General features: G+C 38.6%; 3 protein-coding genes across 8 annotated transcripts; 2 read left to right on the plus strand and 1 right to left on the minus strand.

The window, feature by feature from the left end:
* Positions 1-7,572: 7,572 nt before the first annotated feature.
* On the plus strand, positions 7,573-9,227 carry LOC103326474 (DTW domain-containing protein). The gene has a single exon (XM_008228706.3). The coding sequence runs from the start codon at positions 7,573-7,575 to the stop codon at positions 8,974-8,976; it is 1,404 nt and encodes a 467-aa protein (XP_008226928.2). The 3' UTR covers positions 8,977-9,227.
* A 3,810-nt stretch (positions 9,228-13,037) lies between these two features.
* Positions 13,038-16,678, plus strand: LOC103326472 (CRS2-associated factor 2, mitochondrial). Of its 6 annotated transcripts, none has more exons than XR_001677557.2 (8): positions 13,038-13,605; positions 13,761-13,888; positions 13,987-14,212; positions 14,385-14,512; positions 14,663-14,795; positions 15,744-15,865; positions 15,953-16,132; positions 16,242-16,678. XR_001677557.2 is itself a non-coding variant. In XM_016793134.2 (6 exons), the coding sequence occupies exons 1-5, from the start codon at positions 13,101-13,103 to the stop codon at positions 14,783-14,785; spliced, it is 1,110 nt and encodes a 369-aa protein (XP_016648620.2). In that variant the 5' UTR covers positions 13,038-13,100; the 3' UTR covers positions 14,786-14,795; positions 16,242-16,678. The 6 variants fall into 6 exon arrangements, 1 of the variants encoding a protein (XP_016648620.2); XR_016125154.1 differs by having other exon boundaries at positions 16,045-16,132; XR_016125153.1 differs by having other exon boundaries at positions 15,750-15,865.
* Positions 16,679-17,065: 387 nt separating this feature from the next.
* PAP18 (purple acid phosphatase 18) lies at positions 17,066-19,874 on the minus strand. The gene is made up of 5 exons (XM_089048185.1): positions 19,690-19,874; positions 18,194-18,862; positions 17,868-18,056; positions 17,696-17,784; positions 17,066-17,596 (listed from the first exon to the last, which is right to left on the minus strand). Exons 1-5 carry the CDS (start codon positions 19,825-19,827, stop codon positions 17,377-17,379), a joined length of 1,305 nt encoding a protein of 434 aa, XP_088904311.1. The 5' UTR covers positions 19,828-19,874; the 3' UTR covers positions 17,066-17,376.
* Between the last annotated feature and the right edge of the window lie 397 nt (positions 19,875-20,271).

Raw genomic sequence — 20,271 nt, forward strand, 5'->3', positions numbered from 1 at the left:
GGGTACGACAAATAATGGATTGTCTTTCGACTGTTTCCTTTTCGGTTTTGTGGCATGGAAATTATTTTGGTCACTTCAGTTCACAGCGGGGTTTACGTCAGGGCTGTCCATTATCCCCTTATCTTTTCTTGTTTTGTGCAGAAGGTTTTTCTGGCTGGCTCCGTTTTGCTGAGAGGAATGGAAGTTTAATTGGTGTCTGTGCCCCCATTACACATTTATTATATGCATATGACAATTTATTATTTTTGGAGCAAACTCCAGATGCGTGTGTCACATTGAAAAATATCTTTCAAGTATTTGAGGAAGTAGCAGGTCATGTAATTAATTTTTAGAAATCAGCTTTGTCTTTCAACAACTAGTGACTGATTCTTTACTCATTCCGGTAGTGGTTTTTCATGAGTTTTATTTGGGGCTAGTAGGGGAAGAAATGAATTATTTCGATATGTTAAAGATCGTGTATGGCATTGTCTCAATGGGTGGAAAGAAAAACTTCTTTCTTAAGCTGGCAAATAAGTTATTATTAAATCTGTTATCCAAGCTATTCCTTCTTATCCAATGGGGGTGTTTCAATTACCCAAAAGTTTATGTAAAGAACTCTCTTCTCTGCGTGCGAGGTTTTGGTGGGAAAAAACTCATAATCGTCATGGGATTCATTGGCTCAAATGGGCTTCTTTAGAGCACCTCCAGGGCCCAACCCAAATTGGGTAAAAGGCTGCCAGAGAGAGCCCGAGATGGCTCCAGCCCCCAGCCCGTAGCCCGGTTTCATGGTGGGTCCCACGAGCCCGAGGAAGCCCAAGGGCAGTCTTGCTCGGGCTGAAGCCGAGTTTGGTGACGTCAGGTGGCGTCACGCCGACGCCAAGACGGTAACTCAAATTTTTACCGTTGGCTCGTGAATTACACGCGCTAATTGTAAAAAAATTTGACTTCCATCGGCGTCATGTGACGCCAACGCCGACGTCACCACCTGACAGCCTCAACGGGCGTGTGCCACGTGGCGCGACAGTGACTCTCGATGGATTTTTCCAAATCTGACGGTCCTTGTTTTTTGGCTAAAAATTGCAAAAAAATCGAAAAATTCTGAAATTTTTTAAAAAATACCCAAAAATTCTGTATTTTTTCTCTATAAATACCTAACCATTTCATTTACTTTCCACACTAAATCTTCATACAATTTCTTCTCCTTCCAATATTTTTTACTCTCCATTCACATTTTTCTACTACTTTCCATTTGTATAAAAAAACGAATGGCATCTTTTATTGAAGTCGGAGGCTCGTGGTCAACGAATGAAGATATTGCGTTGTGTCAATCTTGGATGAACATTAGTCATGACCCTATCACGGGCAATGAGATGAAGTTTCATCACATGTGGAGCAAAATTCATGGAGAATTTTGTCAAAGATCGGGTTCTATTCGGATCGAAATGGCGTTTTCTAATAGATGGAAACTTCTGAATAAAGAGTTAGGGAAATGGAGAAATGCCTTAACAAAAGCAAAGGCGAACATTCAAAGCGATCAAAATTTGACCGATGAGGTAAAATATTTATAATTGTCATTTTAATCAATTCAATGTCACTTTTTTTTTATTGCATATTCTATTTGTTTTTCTTGCATATTTTTTTTTCTTGGTGCACCTTTAATTTGTCTATATTTTCTTGCATAATCAATTTTATTTTTGCATTTCAAAATAGTTTATATTTTCTTGCATAATAATTTTTGTTTCTTGCACTTCCAATTATTTATTTTTAATAGATGATACAAGCACAAATGTGGTTCGGTGCCATGGGGCAAGGCAAAAAAAGTTTCGTGCATTTCCATTGTTGGGAAATTGTGAAGGATTGTTCGAGATTCAAAATTATTCCCACCGGTCCGCCGGTTGTGATGAATGAGACGCCACTCCACTATTAGACATCAACCGATTCTCCATTTGACTCCCCAATGGAAACGGAGTCACCATTTGTGCCACGTCCGCCAAGACCTATTAGGAGAAAGGCGACAAAGGCCAAGAGAGGGGGCACTTCGACCAATGAATGTGTACAATTATTGGAGCAAATAGCTAAGAGCACCTCACTAAGAATGGAGAGAGACTTGAAAAGAGATGAAATGGACATGGCACGAGAGGAAGCATTTGTTCTGCAACAACAAATGGCACAAGGAAAAGACATAGAGGATAGAGAGATGAAAATCATGGCCATGGATACGAGCCATATATCTCCCGAAACAAAGGCCTATTGGAAGCTACGACAAAGAGATGTGATGAGAAAAAAACTTTTCCATGACGACGGACCTAGCAATATGGATTGGTTAAATGATGAAAACCATTAGGTTGTATTGAAACACCTTTGTCATATGTTGTATTGTTGTATTATCCTTTAATTTGTTGTATTGTTTCCTTTTTATTCAATAAAAAAAGCATTAAATAAAATGACTATTTATTAAAAATATTTGAGCATCAAAACAAATATTAATTAAAAAAAACCTGCATTTATTGCAAACAACACACAAAACAAACCACACATAAAAGCATAATAATAAAAAGCATAATTCCAAAAAAAAACCACACACAAAATAAAGTATAATTAAAAACAAAGCATAATTCCAAACAAAGCACTAATCTTGACTTCATCCATTGTGATTGCCTTTCATCTCCCACAAGTGCTCGACCAAGTCACCTTGACGTATCTCGTGAACATATGAAGATTGCATTTCTTGATACCGATCAATCATGGGGTTTTTGAATTGACCCTCCCGAAGTAAGGGTTCGGGCTCCAGTGGTAGTCCATTTGGTCCAATCGGCCTTTCATATATTCTTGTCAACTATGTGTTCATTGGATCGGGTTCAAACACCTCTTGAGCATCATAGTCATACTCATCCTCCACAATCATGTTGTGAAGGATGATGCAAGTCACCATAATACTCCGCAGCACCTCCTCATCTAGCATTCGAGCAGCACCTCTAATAATTGCCCAACGAGCTTGCAAGATACCGAAACACCTCTCCACGTCTTTCCTGTAACCTTCTTGAAAGGAAGCAAAGTTTCTTTCCTTCTCGGATTGGGGATTCGGAATTGTTTTCACAAATGTCGTCCACCTAGGATAAATTCCGTCGGCAAGGTAGTACGCACTAGAGTAAACGATATTGTTGATTTGGTACTTGACTGGGGGGAATGACCTCGCAATACCTCGTCGAACACTGGGGATTGACAAAGGACATTGAGGTCATTCTGAGATCCGGCAACCCCGAAGAAGGCATGCCAAACCCAACAATCGAATGAAGCTACGGCCTCCAAAATTATACTTTTTTGGCCCTTCCGATTCCCGTACTCCCCTTGCCAAGCAGTAGGATAGTTCTTCCATTGCCAGTGCATGCAATCGATGCTTCCAATCATTCCTGGGAAACCTCGAGCCTCGCCTTTTTGTAGAAGCCGTTGCAGGTCTCTTGGCGTGGGTTTGCGAAGGTACTCCTCGTGTACAAATTTTCCACTGCATCACATAATCTCATCAAGCACTCTAGGACAGTAGATTTTCCCATCCTTGCAATCTCATCCACCTGCTCTGCAGATGCCCCATAAGTAAGCATCCGCAAAGTAGCTGTAAGTTTTTGCTCCGGGATAAGACCCAAAGCTCCAACAACATCATGCTTTTGAATGAAGTATGTGTCGTAATTATAAATATCATGCATGATTTTTTGGAACAAATGTGGCTGCATTCTATATCTTTCTCGAAACTTAGAAGCAGGATATAACGAATTTGGGATAAAATAATCCTCCATGAGATTCTTACCCCGAGACTCCCTACGTCTGTCCACATTCGGGGCACGACGACGACGGTGTTGCCTTGATTGATCCATCATACACACCGCTACTGCAAGCAGTTGTTCCTCTTCTTCATTAGCGCCCGATCTTCTTGAGCACGTCTACGCCGGATTTCTTCCCTTTGTTTCTGTTGCCTCTCCAACACCCTCGACAAGTTTGACATTGAGAGTAGAATGTGTTTTCTAAAATCTGAGAAATGAAGGAATAGCTAAGAGATGGTGTGAGAGGTATGAGTTGATGGTGTAGTTTTATAGAGGGATTTAGAAGATAGAGATGACACGTGGCACAATTTTAGAGGATGAAAATCTTATCTAAAATCTGAGATTATAATTTTTTTAAATATCTGAAAATCTTATCTGACATTTGACACGCGGCACAATTGTAGAGGGTGAAAATCTTATCTGAAATATGAGATTATAATTTTTTAAAATATCTGAAAATCTTATCTGACATTGGACACGTGGCACAATTTTAGAGGGTGAAAATTTTATCTGAAATCTGATATTATAATTTTTTTAATATCTGAAAATCGTATCTAACATAGGACACGTGGCACAATTTTAGAGGGTGAAAATCTTATCCGAAAATTTAATTACAAAAGATTATCAAAATTAATGGTTTAAAGTATAAAAAAATAAGAAATAAAGTATAATGAATAGTAATTGCCTTTAGACTTTGTCCTGTGGGTGGAACACATTAATGCAAAGGCTGACACTATTCAAGTGAATAGTGGCAGCCTTCTTGCCTTTAAACTTAGCCCTTGTGGGTGGAGATGCTCTTATGTAAGCCAAAAAAGTTGGTGGCTTGGGCTTTAGAGATTTTGAACAATTAATAAGGCTTTGTTAAGGTTGGAGGCTTCTCATCAACGCAAATTCTTTTGTGGGGCAGGTGTATCGTGGAAGGTATTTTCCTAATGGTGATTTTTTGAATGCTCCATTGGGGAATTCTCCTTCAATTATTTGGAGATCTTTAATTTGGGGTTGGGAATTGTTGGCTGCTGGTCTTCGTTGGAGAGTAAGAGATGGTTTATCAATTAAAATTAATTGAGACCCTTGGTTGCCTCTGCCGTCCTCTTTTCGGCCTTCTTCGCCTCCATTTTTTGAGGATGATGCTACTGTTCACTTCTTAATAGATTCAGTTGGCTAGCAGAATTTAGACTTACTTTCTGCAGTCTTCTGGAAAGAAGAGGTTGCTGCTATTCTGTCAATTCCTTTGGTACCAAACTCTTCATATAGGCTAATTTGGCATTATACTGTGAATGGGAAGTAATAATTCAGTGGATTTGTTATGGTCGTCCATCTGGTCCCTGCGAGTTCCTAATAAATTGAAAGTGTTTCTATGAGAGCGGTACATGATATTAATCCATGTAAGGTAAACCTTTTTAATCGTCAAATTGTTCTTGATTCACTATGTTTTAGCTGCTCTCAACAGCCTGAAACTTTAGTGCATGCTATCTAGTTTTGTCGAATGTCAATGGAAGTTTGGCAACATTCACCTATTCATGACTTGACTGTCCCCCTACAGCTTGGTACTTTTAAGGAGTTATATCGATATGCTTCCTCGGTTTTGACTAATGACGATCTAGTCTTCTTTGTTTTTCTGAGTTGGGGATTATGGAGCTCTCGTAATGATCTTTTATATTCTAGCCGAAATATTTCACATCTTTGTCTTTTGGCTCATACCCGAAAGCTTGTTTTGGAATATCAACGGGCTATTATTTAATGTCTTCTCATGTTCCAGCAACTAATATTGTGCGGCATTGGTCTCCACATATTGGTAATTTTGTGAAGATAAATGTTGATGGTGCTGTCAATTTGCTATTTGGCTTTAGAAGTTTAGGGGTTGTAATACGAGATAGTATGGGTGATTTAATGATGGCTGCCTACAAAGGTCTTCATGGCACATTTTCTCCTAAAGCTACTGAACTTTATGCAACAATTTTGGGATTACAGATTGCAAGTCAAATGGGACATTGTTATGTCATTTTGGAAATATGAAAATACCTGAAGGATGACTCAAAATGCCTAGAGGAAGGTGAATAGGCCAATTTAAGATTCTAATCAAATAAATAAAAATAAACTTCGGTAGCAGGATTGATATAGCTTATCAATCCTGTAACGTGCTGGGCATAAAATAAAAGAACACACAGAGAATTATTTTACGTGGTAAAACCCCACCTCTGGGGAAAATCCACGGGACTCCTCAGTCCAACACAAATCCACTATAGAACGATGATTACAAGAAGTACTCACACACTTATCCTAGACACGTTCTAGATAATGTTTACCGACTTCTTCGTAACTCAACTTCTGTCACGGGATGATCTTCGACACTCCTTATGTTGAACGCAATACGCCACGATTGCTTCAAGCTCACCAGAGGAAAACCGCCACCACGGTCTTGGTGCCCTCAACCGTATGAGTCACCGATCAATGCAAATGAATGCAATATGAATGATTAAAGTGTTTGATAAATCACCAAGTAAACATGGAACACTTGATGATTTATCTCAAATATATGCACAGCAGCTTTCTTGGAATTTTAGATGCTCAAACCAACTATATGAAAACTCTACAAAACTAAAGAGATGCACACAAAGATTTATACAAAACTTATTCTCCACAATCCACGTGAAGGCCCACAATCACAACACAATATCTTGCCATGCATTCAATCTGATAGTCTTAGAATCCTATATGATTTCGTCATATTCTCCATTGCACTACAATCAATTGTTTATCCAATTAAACAATATATATCAAGATGTAAACACGAAACCAAATAGGATATTAATTAAAACATCCTTTCCAAGTCCAAGATAATGAAAACATAATATTTTGATCTAAATCAAAATAGAGTCCAACTAGGAAAGTAATCTCAAGAGATAAAATATAATCCTATTAAAAATAGAATTAGCATAAAAATACTTGAGTGAAAATAATTCCAACTAGGAATCCTATAATGAATGCATGATTATGTCATGATTTACCTGTTGTCAAGTTTCTCATATGGTCAGGTCATGCCTCGGAAGTGTGGGATTGAAAGAGTAGTGACAAAGCGTTCAATAACAATTCCTCACAAACTAATTTTCACCCTATACTAAAGTCTAGGAAATGCCAATACGAATTTCGTACTAACAAAATATATGCTAAAGAGATTATTATGAATCTTCAAACTTCTGAGCAAAGTGGGTCAATGGAGGGTGCTTTAGTAAATGAAGTCAGGGGCCATTTTAATCGTTTTGTTCATATTTCTTGTTATTTTGCTCCTCGGGAGTGTAACCAGATTGCTCATCTTTTGGCTAAGCAGGCGCTTGATTTTCAAGTGTGGTTAGAGGATGATCCTTTATGGATTTCTGATGTTTTGGCCAATGACAAATTATTTTCTTAATTTAATTTTATACTGGATGTGATGTAGTGGTACTCTTTTTCCTTGACCGGTTTTTCCTCTATTTGAGGGTTTTTAAAAGCAAGATTTTAATGAGGCCACACTTGTTACATTACTAAAATCCAATTTCTTTTTGTACTATAACATTGTTGTTTCAATGAAGTTATCTCACTTGGATAAAATAACCAAAAAAAAAAAAAAAAGAATAATATATTTTTAAAAATAAATTAACTTAGAATAATTTAAACTATTATTTGTATTTTTTTTTTTAATTTGTCAAACCAAGCGTAGAGACTCATTAAACGACGTGTCGTTCTCCATATTTAGCTGCCCGTCGTCTTATCATTGATTCTTTTCTTTTGTTTTTCTACTATGGCTGCTAGAACACATAGATGCCTGTTCGGTTCTCGGACCCGAAACAACCATTTCTGCACACTTCTCCGAAAGCCCTTCTTTCTTCCTCAAACCCTAAAAATGGTGGCTACCCAGGCTACTTCCAAGAGACCCATTTGCCCGTCGTGCTCCAAACCCATCCGGCTCTGCCTCTGCACTCGGATTCAGACCCCGGGGCTCCATAACTCTGTAAGTGTGACCATTCTTCAACACAGCCTAGAGAAGAACCACCCGCTTAATTCCACTAGGATTGCCAGATTGGGCCTCAAGAATCTCAACGTAGTTACCGTTTGTGACGTAAATTTTGAAGCCCGGTTCGTTATCCGGTCGCTGGACCCGTATTCTCAAACGGGTCCTGACCGAAATGGTTCAGAACGTTCAGGTTTTGATCAAGTTGTGGAAAGTAGAGAGACCCAGAAGCTGGTTTTTAAGTATTGTGATGAGGTCAGTTCAGGGAAGGAAAATGTGGGAGAGTCAGAATTTGGGTTATCTGCAAATTTCCCAAAAGAGAAAAATATTAGTAGTCTGATTGAAAGTGATGAGAAATGCAAATTTGGGAGTGAGGCTCAAAACCAATTAGGAGGTGTATATTTTGTAAGCAATTCTGGCTTATCAACCAGTGATGTATTAGTTGTAGGGCAAGAACATGAGTTCACTGATGATAAGCACTTAGATGGACAAGACAATGCTGATGAGGTTTCAACTGCTACCACATTGGATGCAGTATCCAAGCTTTCCAACGAAGGTTTTGATTCAGTTGAAGGTATCCAAACTGGTAATGATGTGCCTGTTATAGCTGCTACCATTGGCAAGTATGGTGTCATTAGCTCTCTTTCCCATATTTGGATGGCAGAAGGCCACTGTAAGAATCCAAATTTCGATACGATTTTAGACAATGCGCGTGATGCTCTGGCAGAGGGGTTTGTTGTACAAAAGTTGCAAAAGCAGCCATTGAAGGGAAGTGAGGAGTTGAATGAATATGTAGAGTTTGAAATGGAGGTTCCTCCTGGATCTGTACTCTTATTTCCATCTGAAGAAGCAGTTAGTGTCAGTGACCTTGAGGCTATGAATCAAAAGGTGAAGAATATGATTGTTTTGGACGGAACATGGTCAAAGGCAAAGAGAATGTATGTGGAAAATCCCTGGCTGAAACTCTTGCCACACTTGAAGTTGGAATTGGACAAGATGAGCTTGTACGATGAAGTGAGACTTCAGCCGAAGCTGGGATTTCTGTCCACCATTGAAAGCATTGTATATGCACTGCAGGCAGTAGGGGACAGTCCTGAGGGGCTGGACAATCTCTTGGATGTTTTTGAGTCTATGGTTGAGGACCAGAAGCGATGTAAAAAGGAGAGATTAAGCAACGTCTCCTCGTCGGGGTGAGTGAGTCTTGTGCTCAATTTCTCACTTTACACAATTTTGACATCATCTGGAAACCTAGTGATGAAAGCCATATTCAAATGTACACCATTACATTTTGATTGATGTGGTCGGTGGTCACTGAAACTCAGGTTGATTTTTGAAAAGTGGTAGCAGTATTGCCCCATTGTAGGTGCTGGGTTCGTGTTTCAAAGAAATTGTTTGTGTAAGCCATGCTTCATGAATATCAACAACAAACATGACATTTTTCGGTCTTTTTGGTCTTTTTTTTTTTTTTTTTTTCTCTTCTGTTATGTATGCTAGATTGATCAGCAATGTATTAGACTCTGTTGCACTGATACACCATATATATGAGACTCTATTGCACTGATACACCATATTTTGGGGGTATGCGGGTATCCGATATGGCATTGATACGTATTCGATATGCCAAATTTTTCTGGCATGTTGACTTTACGATACCGCTCCGATACTCCATTGATACCATAACGATACACTCGGGACACGGTCATGATACGTCAAGGGATAAAAACGAAAATGTTTTGAAAATTTGTGGGTGATTTTGAAAGTTATTGAATATGTGGAGTTAAAATGTAAACTTAAAACTTAAATTTTTAAAGACCTTGTCTCTGTCAAGAGGCTAGTTCTTTTGGGCGATTCAGACGGCAACCAAAAAAGAAGAAGGGTTAATTACAGTTTGGTACACTGTGTTTACACCCTTAAGATATGTTAATCCTTATCTTTTCAATTTTTACAATCAGATATCCAATCTTTTAAATTTGTTGACTTGGTTCTGTCGTTAGGGTTTCTGTCAGATTTTTCTGTTAGTTGCCTACGTAGAATTATGAGTCCACAATTTTCATTTTTTGTTAATTTTAAAATGATTAAAATATTTTTTCTTTTTTCAAAAAAAAAAATTTGCAGAAAAAAATAATCCTCCCAAACTGCTGCGATTTTCTTCTCCCCTTCATTCCACCATGACCACTCGCAGCCATCCTCCAAAACCCCCACCTCCAAACGAACCCAGGACCCCAGCCGGCAACCACCCAGACTCCTCCCCTACCCCCGGATTTCTTCTTCCCTGCCCCGACCCTAAACTCCCCCACCTACCAACCACAGCTTGGCGACCACTCTCTCCATCCTTGAGAGCTTGTTCCCGCCGTTGCCGACGCTTTCCGGCGAGATCTGACGGTCTGCATCTCTCTCTCTCTCTCCTCTCCGCTCTCTCCCTCTCTCTCTCTCTCTGTACAAATTGGAAAAAAATAAAAATAAAAAAATTCGTTGGTTTTTGAATTTGGGTGTTGAATGTGGTTATGAGAATTTTGGGTTGGCTTGTGTCTTCTCCCCTGTTTGGTAGATCATGAACTGATGGAAAGAAAACAAAAGGCAACAAGTTTTCTGTTCTCAAGTTTGAGACTTTTGCAGTTTTGGTAAATTTCCCAGTTTTGCAAAAAAAATCGTTGGTTTTTTGTGGGTGGGGACTAGAGGTGTCAAATGGGACGCACGAGCACACGATACAAACTTAGGCCGGGGATAAAAATGAGGTCCATGGACGACAGCCTCGCTTTCAAGCACGGCACGAGCCAAAGCCCGCTTCAAGCATGGCCCACTTAACTTTTTTTTTCTTTCTCAAATGTCAAAATGCAAAAAATTGACATCTAATATCATTGTTTATATGGTTTTTTTATTTTTTATAATCATAAACATATTTGATGTCTTTCATTTTAGGGAAATTTCTTAGATCCAAAATTAATTAAACATATCAACTATAAATTAATTTAACAACATTGGACTTGATATCTAATTAGTACATATGACATATACGCTTCTCTTATAACCAAAGCAAGACATTTCTTCACATATAAAATAATAAGTTGTTTAAAGATGAAAAGTTGAAGTGGACTTTGTGGAATTGTACACTTTTTGCCCTCCGCCTTTTATATTGTTTGGATGTTTGATTGATTAATGTTTTCAAATAATTCATCATTTCTTGTCTCTAATTATATTTTTAATGTTTATAATTTGAATTATCAAGTGAAAAAACTTCAAATTAAATGGGTTAGTTCTTGGGCCCAAGTATGGCACGAGCACGAGCACGGCCCAGTCCGTTTCAATGTGGACATGGGCTTTGGGCCGGGCCGATCAAAGATTTTACTAAATGGACCGGACATGGCTCGATAAATTAAAATGGGTCGGCCGACAAAGACGAAAATTTTAAAAGACGAGTTTAAATGAGACGGCACTGCTTGACACTGTAGTGGGGACTAGAGTTTGGAGTTGGGCAGGGGAGAAGAAATCGAGTGGAGGAGGGGTCTATGGTTGCGGGTGGGTTTTAGGTTGGTTTGGGTGCGGGTGGTGGTCATCGATGAATAGGGGAAGAAGAAAATCGCGAGAGCTCTGGTTTGGGAGGAATTTTTTTCTCTTTTTTTGTAATTTTTTTGTCAAAACAAATATTTTAATCAATTTTAAATTAAAAATGTGGGAGCTATAGTGCCACGTAGGCAAACGGAGGAATATGACAGAAATCCTAACGATGGAACCACATTGTAACAAATTTAAAAGATTGGGTATCTGATTGTAAAAATTGAGAAAATAGGGACTAATATGTCTTAAGGTGTAACCACAAGGTACCAAACTGTAATTAACCCAAAGAAGAAGAAGTAGAAGGAAGAAGGAAGAGAACCCACCAGCAGTCTCTGTCGCACCCATCGCCGTCGCCATCTCAAATTCATTTGGTTGGGTGGGTTTCTTACACAGCTCAAGGTTTTATTTGTGCTTTGTTTATGGATACTTGTATTTTGGGTGTTTTGTTTAATTTGTGCTTTGTTTGTGGAGATTTGAATGAAGTTATGTATTTTGTTAGAGCGACTCCAGCGAGGAGCCCAAGCCTCGGGCTGGGGGGAGGCAAAGCAAAAAACCCAATTCTAGTGGAGAAGGCTTGCCCGGCAGGAGTTAGGGGCCACGAGCCCGGACTGGCTCGGGGGAGTTTAGCTCAGTGCGAGCCCGAGTTTTGGGTGATGTCATCGACGGCCTGGTGTCAACCCACTCATATGATTTATTTTTTTGCCACATGGCGTCGTCTCGCTCTCCGATTAGATTTTTTTCCAATCCAACAGCCAATTTTTTTGCAATAAAATACTAAAAAATTTGAATTTTTTTAAAACCCAAAAATTAATGAATTTTTTCTATAAATACCAGCCAATTTTTTTAAAATTTATCCGAAATTTGAAATTGAAAATTTTATCTGATTATAAAATATGAATAGTATTGACACGTAGAAATCCAAAAATCTTATCCGAAAATATTATCCAAATTAATTATTGAGGTAAAAAGTTGTGAAAAAACAAAAAATGAATAGTAATTGCCTTTTGTCATGGCAAAAACGACATTGCTTCTTGCAAGGGCAATCACTATTCACATGAATAGTCTTAGCCCCCTTGTCATAAGAGCCTCTCCAAACTGAGGCTAGGGAAAAAGGTGTTCAGACACCCAGTACGGGAGGTGTGGACCCACTAACTGTTGGCCCAAAGGCTATCGAGGTCCAAAACGAGGGGGTGATGGCGCTATAGTATCGATAGACTACGATTTGATTTTTTTTTCACGTGGCGTCGGCTCTCCAATCTGATTTTTCCTCCAATCCAACAGCAATTTTTTGCAATAAAATCTGGAAAAAATTCGAATTTTTTTAAAATACCCAAAATTAATGAATTTTTTTCTATAAATACTAGCCTTTTTTAAATTTATCTGAAATTTGAAATTGAAAATTTTGTCCGATTATGAGATATGAATAGTATTGACACGTAGGAACCCAAAATCTTATCCAAAATATTATCCAAATTAATTATTATGGTAAAAAGTTGTGAATAAAACAAAAATGAATAGTAATTGCCCTTAGCAAAGGCAACGAGTGGAAACACAAAATTGATTTGCAAGACAGCCACTATTGGCCCTTTGCCATGATTAAAGAATGGGTGTTCTAACAAAAGGCAAATGGGTGGAGTTGTTTTTAATGTTACTGCCCACATGAGGTTATGTGTTTTGTGCTTTGTTTACGATATTGCCCCTTCATTTTCAACCCGCAGTACAGTTTTTCCTCGGTTCACTCTTAACTTCAATTCTCTGTTGCAATGCTTAAGCTACTCCCATGGCGTTCCTCACCTCACAAAACCCTAACCCTAGCCCCGGCCAAACCCTTTATCTCCCTCTCTCGCTTTCTCAGCCATTCTCTCTCCGAAGACCAATACGAAGACGACGACCCTCCTTTCTCTCCAGTTTCCAAACCTCCGAAGCCCAAGAAGAACAAGACACAGAATAAAGATCCAGATACGAAGAATGAACCGACCCGGCCTCTCAAGTCGGACCTACCCTTCGACTTCAGCTACTCGTACTCAGAAACAAACCCGAAGGTCGAACCTATTGCGTTCCGGGAGTCGCCCAAGTTCTCTCCTTTTGGGCCAGGTCGGCTTGATAGGAAATGGACCGGCACTGTTGCCCTGACCCAACAAGAAGTGGACTTGAACCGGGTCGTGGAGGAGAGGAAACGGGTTCTTGGAGACCCACTAACGGAGGAGGAAGTGGCTAAGCTGGTGGAACGGTACCGTCATAGTGATTGTGCTCGGCAAATCAACATGGGTAAGGGGTTAGGATTTAGGGTTCTACCCTGAGATTAACTATGTATTGCATTGTATTCTATTATATGCAGTTCTTTATATATGTTTTAGGCTTGAAAGTTGGTTTCGTTTTGCAGTCATTTTTATGAGGGACTAAATGATTTAATTTTGTATCAGGAAAGGGAGGAGTTACTCATAACATGTTAGATGATATCCACAACCATTGGAAGCGGGCAGAAGCTGTGAGGATCAAGTGTTTGGGAGTGCCAACTCTTGACATGGACAATGTTTGCTTCCACCTTGAGGTTTGAACTTAACTCAGTCAGCTCCAATTATCTGGATTTGGTTTTGATTTTTGGTGTTCGGAAATTATTAGCTCATGGAGATACTAGTGTCTGTGCAGGACAAATCTGGTGGGAAGATTGTCTACCAGCACATTAATGTCCTTATTTTATACCGGGGTCGAAACTATGATCCGAAGAATCGACCTGTAATACCTGTAATGCTCTGGAAACCGTACACTCCGATATATCCCAAGCTTGTGAAGAATGTTGCTGATGGCTTGACATTTGAAGAAACGAAGGAATTAAGAAACAGAGGACTAAATTCCCCACCTGTTATGAAACTTAGTAAGTGTCTTATCAAAAAAGAAGGAAACTTAAAGAAGTGAATTTGATTTTTGGGAAGTTTCAGATGACGCTTTGCTTTTCTTTGTTGTTTATAAGTAAACGGGATATGGAAACAATTTATGGTTCCCTTCTGTTAGCTTGCTTTTTTATTGTTTGATGTTATTCCCTGCAGCTAGAAATGGTGTGTATGTGAATGTTGTGGATAGAGTCAGGGAGGCTTTCAAGACTGAGGAGGTAGTGAGACTAGACTGCACGCATGTTGGTACCAGTGATTGCAAAAGGATAGGCGTGAAATTAAGGGTAGGACTTGTATTGGGTTGAATTGGAGTTTTCTTTCTGTTTAGGTGGTAGTTGTGGGTCTCTATTCTGTTCTTATGCTTCTTGTTTTCTGCATCTATCTCGAGTTGCTCCCTTAAGTGATCTATCCCCTTGTGTATTCTATATATTCAGGATCTGGTACCTTGCATCCCCCTTTTGTTCAAGGATGAGCAGATTGTACTCTGGAGGGGAAAGAGAGATCAAGAAGAAGACTCCAAGTGCAGGGATAGAAGTGAAAAGTTTGCAGATGCTTAAGTGTGGTCAGGTTTGGTACTCAATTCTAAAAGAAAAATTCTCAAATACAAATGCCAATGCAATATCTGGAAAGTTTTTATGTCAAAATTTTGTTTGTGACACAATGCGTTAAAATGTTGTATGCCAAATACAAAAAAAGTCTTCCAATTACTATTCTCTTGTCAACCTCCATTCCTCTTGCATTTAGTTACAACTCTTGTTTTCCTTCACCACTGACTACCGCTATATCTTTAGGCTCATTATGTTCGCTTGAAGAACCTAGAAATGGATTAAAAATTCAATTTAAAAATTAAGAATAAATTAAATGACAACCGAAGGGATAAATTAATTGACATGAGCTGTACATCACTTGTCACATCATGTGGTATTAACGTGTGGTCTTCCTAGCATTGTTGGTGTTATAAATGTCTATGCTTTTATGCACAGCACACACAAAAGTTTTATGAATCCATAGACAATTTTACACTGACACGGAATACCCCACTTGCATGGTAGAATGACCCAGGTCCTTCTACCATATTGATGGTTGTATGGTACAAGCTGTTAGTGTTATGGCTTCATAACACCTTTTGTGTGTGGTTTGGGCAAAAGTTTTGTTGGTTTAGACTTTCGTGTGTGTCTGGCTCTACCATATGATTAGATGAAGAAAGAATCCATGAACTTTAGAGCTTTCATCCATTGTTTGTTGTCAATTTTCAATTTTTCTGTTCTCTCATCTTTCTCAGTGCGTATTCTCATCACAGATTAGGAAAGGAGAAGACAATAAACAATAAGGAAAATTTGGGAATGCATTCGGAACTAATTAAGATATATATAGTAATCTGCAACAATTGGTTGAGGATCATCCAAGATCAAATTTTTGAAAACTTAAATAATTTTTTAATCAGTTTGTACGTCGTATACCTACCTTTTTTTTAAAAAATTTATTATATATAAACATTTCTGGTCATTTTGGTAGAAGCAGACAGAACTTTTAGGCATTCAAGAGTTACATACAAGACAATGAGAGATCAAGAGTTTTTACATCTTGTTAAAGTACAGCTATGAGGAGCTGCAACGAATTTCGGGTGGCCTCAAAAAGTAGGCAACAAGAGACAATCTGACTTTTCTGTTTTATTCCTATTTGCTTTTTATAGTTTTAATATCTAAACTTTAATTCACCTGCAGCTTCTTCAAGTGATAGTACCATATTACTCAAAGAAAAATAAAATAAAGCCAAAGGAATTGATAGTTGGATGATGGTTTGGTGGATAATATAGGAACATTGTAACTTGGAGGAGAAATTGCGGTGGAAAAAGTAACAGTAGTTGGAAATCAAATGTTTTCTTTGGCACACAACATTGGAAGGTAAAGTTCCAAATGTAGTATTTTGGTAGTGTAGCTTGTCAAATATAGCATTGGCATATCAGTTAGCTCTTGCAGACCGCTAATCACTCATCTCATCCAATTCACACAGGTCTGGTGCTCACCAATTCAGGTCATAGTCTTACTGCCAATGGTTTAATTAGTCTTCTCCAACACCCAGCAAGTTACAAAAAAGGAACTCTATCGAAGATGATCGGGTGCGCATAGATATGTGGTAGGAATGATACCATGTTACGTTCTCTGCATGTGTTGCCAGTAGACTGAAGAAGTTGGTAAAATCAAATGAGGCAGTGCCATTTCATATCTAACAGATCTCATGAGGACGTTCTTAATGTACAAGCCCATTATGCTGCATTAAAATGAGAAGAATTTCAGAAGGCACTTGGGAGACCAAAATTTCCCACCTTTTGGTTCTTGTTAGTATTCAAGTTTCAATTGTAATCTCTTTGCGCATGCGTGTGACACCTTTGTAATCTAATGTGAATGTATTCTTTTTTGAATAAACTCAAAAATGATTGCTTTTGTGAATTTTGCTTTTTTAAGTAGTTTTGAATTGTTGCCTTACATTTTTTTTAAAGCAATTCTTGAGGCCTCACCTCACCATGCCCCTATGGGTTTTTTTTTCTTTCCTTTTTATGGAAATGATCTTTGTATATTTGTTTGTTCAGATATATACTTCGTATTGCACCATGGAATTGTTTTAGAACCAAAAGGAAGAGAGAATTGTTTTTAAGATATTTGGGAAACTTTCAAAAATAAAACTGGGGCTGACCATGCCACACCACAGATGTGCCAATATGGTTAAAAGAAACATTCACTAGCCATTGGGGCCAGGAACTTTTAACCAGAGTTCTGTATGATCTAATCCTTCGATCCTGAATGTATAGCCAGAAAGACATACTGCCAAGAACAACATAAAGGGCGAACTATATATGTTACATTAGACAAAAATAAAGGGAGAATCTTACCACATATACTATACACAGAGTTCAACAATATACTGAAGTTCTTGCACATTCAAACAGATTAAAAAACAAGTTTTCCAGACACATCAACCAGTTGAGAGAACTCAATCAGCACATCGTGGACCTACCGTGTTCTACCAATTCAAGCAGCAATGATTGGATTCTATTTGCACATCAACCAGTTGGTAGATGATTTCATCTTATACATAAAAACCCCTGATTTGACAAAATCAGGTGAAGCCATCACATGCATGACAAGTTCTATGGCGCCACAAGTATACTCCTTAGTTCATATCTCTTCTCAGCAACACATCCAGAACTGACCAATGAGGTTATCCAGACCTGATCAGACCTTACAGGCTCATCATCATCATTCCTATGCCAGGTCCAAAAGGCATGGGTCGAATTCACTATCTTGAGCTCCCCATGACCAAAACTTGCTTCCCGGAAAACTGACCACTCAGGAGATGGGTTTATATACCTGCCAATGCGAACCGAATTTCAGGATTGTATTGCCAATCACATGAGAAAACAAATATTCTATTTTCCTATATTGAAAATTTTGAGCACAACAACATACTTGTGAGCTAAACCTTCTCTGTTTCCTCCATCACCAATGGTTATGTGGACAGCGCCGCATGTATCTGATTTTCCACTGTTCACACGTTTCTGTCAAATGGGCTAACGTGAATTAAAAACTGAAAGCCCAAATTTATACTAAACAAATATATGCTGAATTAGCATAGCTATACCGTGCGTTCATAAGCATGAACATGACCAGCGAGCACTATATCCACACTGGCAGCATACAGTAATGGCTCCATTGCTGCCATCATGCTGTCCCCTTCACCTTGATGAGCCTTGTTACTATTGTACCAGGGCACATGAAAGAGAACAACCAGCCAAGGTGTCTTCTGACGGTCTACCTTTGAAAGATCAGCCTGTTTCACAAGAATGACAATATATGACCGTCATAGATCTACCTCTAAGTGTCCTTTTACAAACAAATATAATATATAATTTAATGTAGAAGAAAACGCAATATTCCTTCTGACAAGAGAAGAGAAAATTAACTAACCTTCAACCACCTGTATTGATCTGAATACTCATCGTAATCAGTATATGAACCGAGCATGATAGCATGAACACCTGCAACTTCAAAGGAATAGTAAAGATTCGAACTTGATCCACTCTCTTCATACGGCATTTTCCATCGGGAATTATAGGATGCAAACCCATCTTTTAACAATGGTATATTCTCCTTTTCATGGTTCCCTTGGGTTACCATCCATGGCCTTGCACTTGCAAGTGGCTGCACCAGCTCACCAAATGTATCCCATCGGGACTGCATGTAATCAGCATATGAAAGATCTCCAGGAAGCAGATGCACATCATATTTGCACTGTTCAATGTGGTCTAGGGTTGACTTTGTCCATCCAGTTTGTCCCATATCTCCAGCCACGGCGAAAGTAATTGGAAATTGAGCTGGAGGGGTCTTGAACTGAAACTCAGGACCTTGTCCTCCACATTGATAAAAGTAAACGGTGCCATGTTCAAGAGGGCCAATGACAGTATGGTGTATCTTTCCTGATCTATAGAGCAGATAACTATAAGAGGTACTTTCTCCTTGAGCTACAGAACTGTACTTCCCTGACGATGTTCCATATTCAACAATTGACGGAGCAGATTTATCATTAGTGGTCCAAGTCACTCGCATGTGCTTGTCCCCTGCTAAAGAGATGTGCACCTGCAATAGGAAATTGGGCAGCAAAGTATATATTACAGTAAATGACTACGATAAATAAAACGGTTTAAAACCTGAAAATCTTCATAAATTTGGAAGCAATAATGAGAAAATATCAAACAAAGCCAAACGGCCTTGAAAGATACTTGCCCCGGGCACAAATCAACACAGATTAAGTCACAATTAATGATAATCATGTTCACTATGCAGTCATAACATCCAGAAATCTAACTTTCACTCCGATGCACAACAATTGATCATTTCCAATAATTAAGGTTTTGTTGAGATTCAAGGAGGGACGCTATAAAACTTATCACAAGCAACAAATCTTTTTTATACATCAGCAGAAAACCTAGGATAGATTTGTTTTTTAACAGAAGGCACACATCCAATTATGATTCAACCCGCAACTGTTCATCAGAAGCATGTTTGTTTGAGCCACCATCTCCATTTGGGTCAATTTCCACCCCTGCTCTGTTAAGCTTACACTAGCATTATACATAGAGTTTAAATAACAACAAACTTTTGGAACTTCTCTTTTCTGTAAAACAAGCTTGTTCACATGGCCCATTATTCCATACAAGATCAAAATGCTACACAACATACTAAACAAAATATAAATAAATAAATAAAAGAAAGATTAGACAGAAAGGAAAGTATTTTCTGGCAAAACAAACAGAACCCAACTTAAAATGGAGCAAAAGATTTATGGTTTCATAAGATATGGAGTCAGACTCTGATTTTATTTTTATTTTTTGCCTGAGAAAATTTTGACATACCCAGAAAGTGAAAGAAACAGTAGAGTGAGAAGGTAAAGATGATTAAGCTACCTGCTGGGGAAGAGAAGAGGGTTTTCGGCTCCATGGAAAATGGAGGGCTTTGCGAGGCGGAGGCCGGACGTATTCTTGGGCTGCGATGACGGTTGCCGAGATTAAGAGAAGGAAAGTGATTATCGGCTTCGGGTCCATTGTTGTCTCCCTCTTTGTCTGCAATCATTTTTATGAAAGTTGTTGATATCTAGTAGTAGCTCAGCCGGGGGGGAGGGGCTGTTTTTGGCTCTTTTTGGAATGTTATAGTGGAATGACTAAATTACCCATGTCTTATTCGAGACAATTTTGTATATTTCTTCTATGGTCTTGCTTGGGGAGGGTGGATCTGGAAAATAAGACATTACATCTGTTTTTTGTGATTTCCCATCTAACAAAGAAAAATTAAAGGTTTGTGAACATGTGGAATCCGCATAGAAGACTTTAGGTGCATTCCTTAATGAAGGCATTTGGTGCATTCCTTAACAAATGTATGTAGGTGCAGTAGTGTGGTACTAGTGGGTGAAATGTTTCCACCTAAACTTTAACTGCAATAGTGGGCTACGTGTTTGTAAACCCTGAGAGGAATTTGTATATCACAAGAAT

The sequence above is a fragment of the Prunus mume genome, linkage group LG3, assembly GCF_029339155.1.
Source record: "Prunus mume cultivar Tortuosa linkage group LG3, ASM2933915v1, whole genome shotgun sequence".
NCBI classification, from domain to species: domain Eukaryota; kingdom Viridiplantae; phylum Streptophyta; class Magnoliopsida; order Rosales; family Rosaceae; genus Prunus; species Prunus mume.

What these genes read in the sequence shown, in the direction of transcription:
- LOC103326474 (XM_008228706.3), top strand. Translation starts at nt 7,573, where the DNA reads ATGGCTGCTAGAACACATAGATGCCTGTTCGGTTCTCGGACCCGAAAC.
- PAP18 (XM_089048185.1), bottom strand. Translation starts at nt 19,827, where the DNA reads ATGGACCCGAAGCCGATAATCACTTTCCTTCTCTTAATCTCGGCAACC. An exon ending in CCTCTTCTCTTCCCCAGCAG is followed by an intron (nt 18,863 to 19,689) that starts GTAGCTTAATCA and finishes TTCCTATTGCAG; the next exon opens with GTGCACATCTCTTTAGCAGG. An exon ending in AGAGAAGGTTTAGCTCACAA is followed by an intron (nt 17,597 to 17,695) that starts GTATGTTGTTGT and finishes TCGCATTGGCAG; the next exon opens with GTATATAAACCCATCTCCTG.
- LOC103326472 (XM_016793134.2), top strand. Translation starts at nt 13,101, where the DNA reads ATGCTTAAGCTACTCCCATGGCGTTCCTCACCTCACAAAACCCTAACC. An exon ending in ATGTTTGCTTCCACCTTGAG is followed by an intron (nt 13,889 to 13,986) that starts GTTTGAACTTAA and finishes GTGTCTGTGCAG; the next exon opens with GACAAATCTGGTGGGAAGAT. An exon ending in CCCACCTGTTATGAAACTTA is followed by an intron (nt 14,213 to 14,384) that starts GTAAGTGTCTTA and finishes TATTCCCTGCAG; the next exon opens with CTAGAAATGGTGTGTATGTG.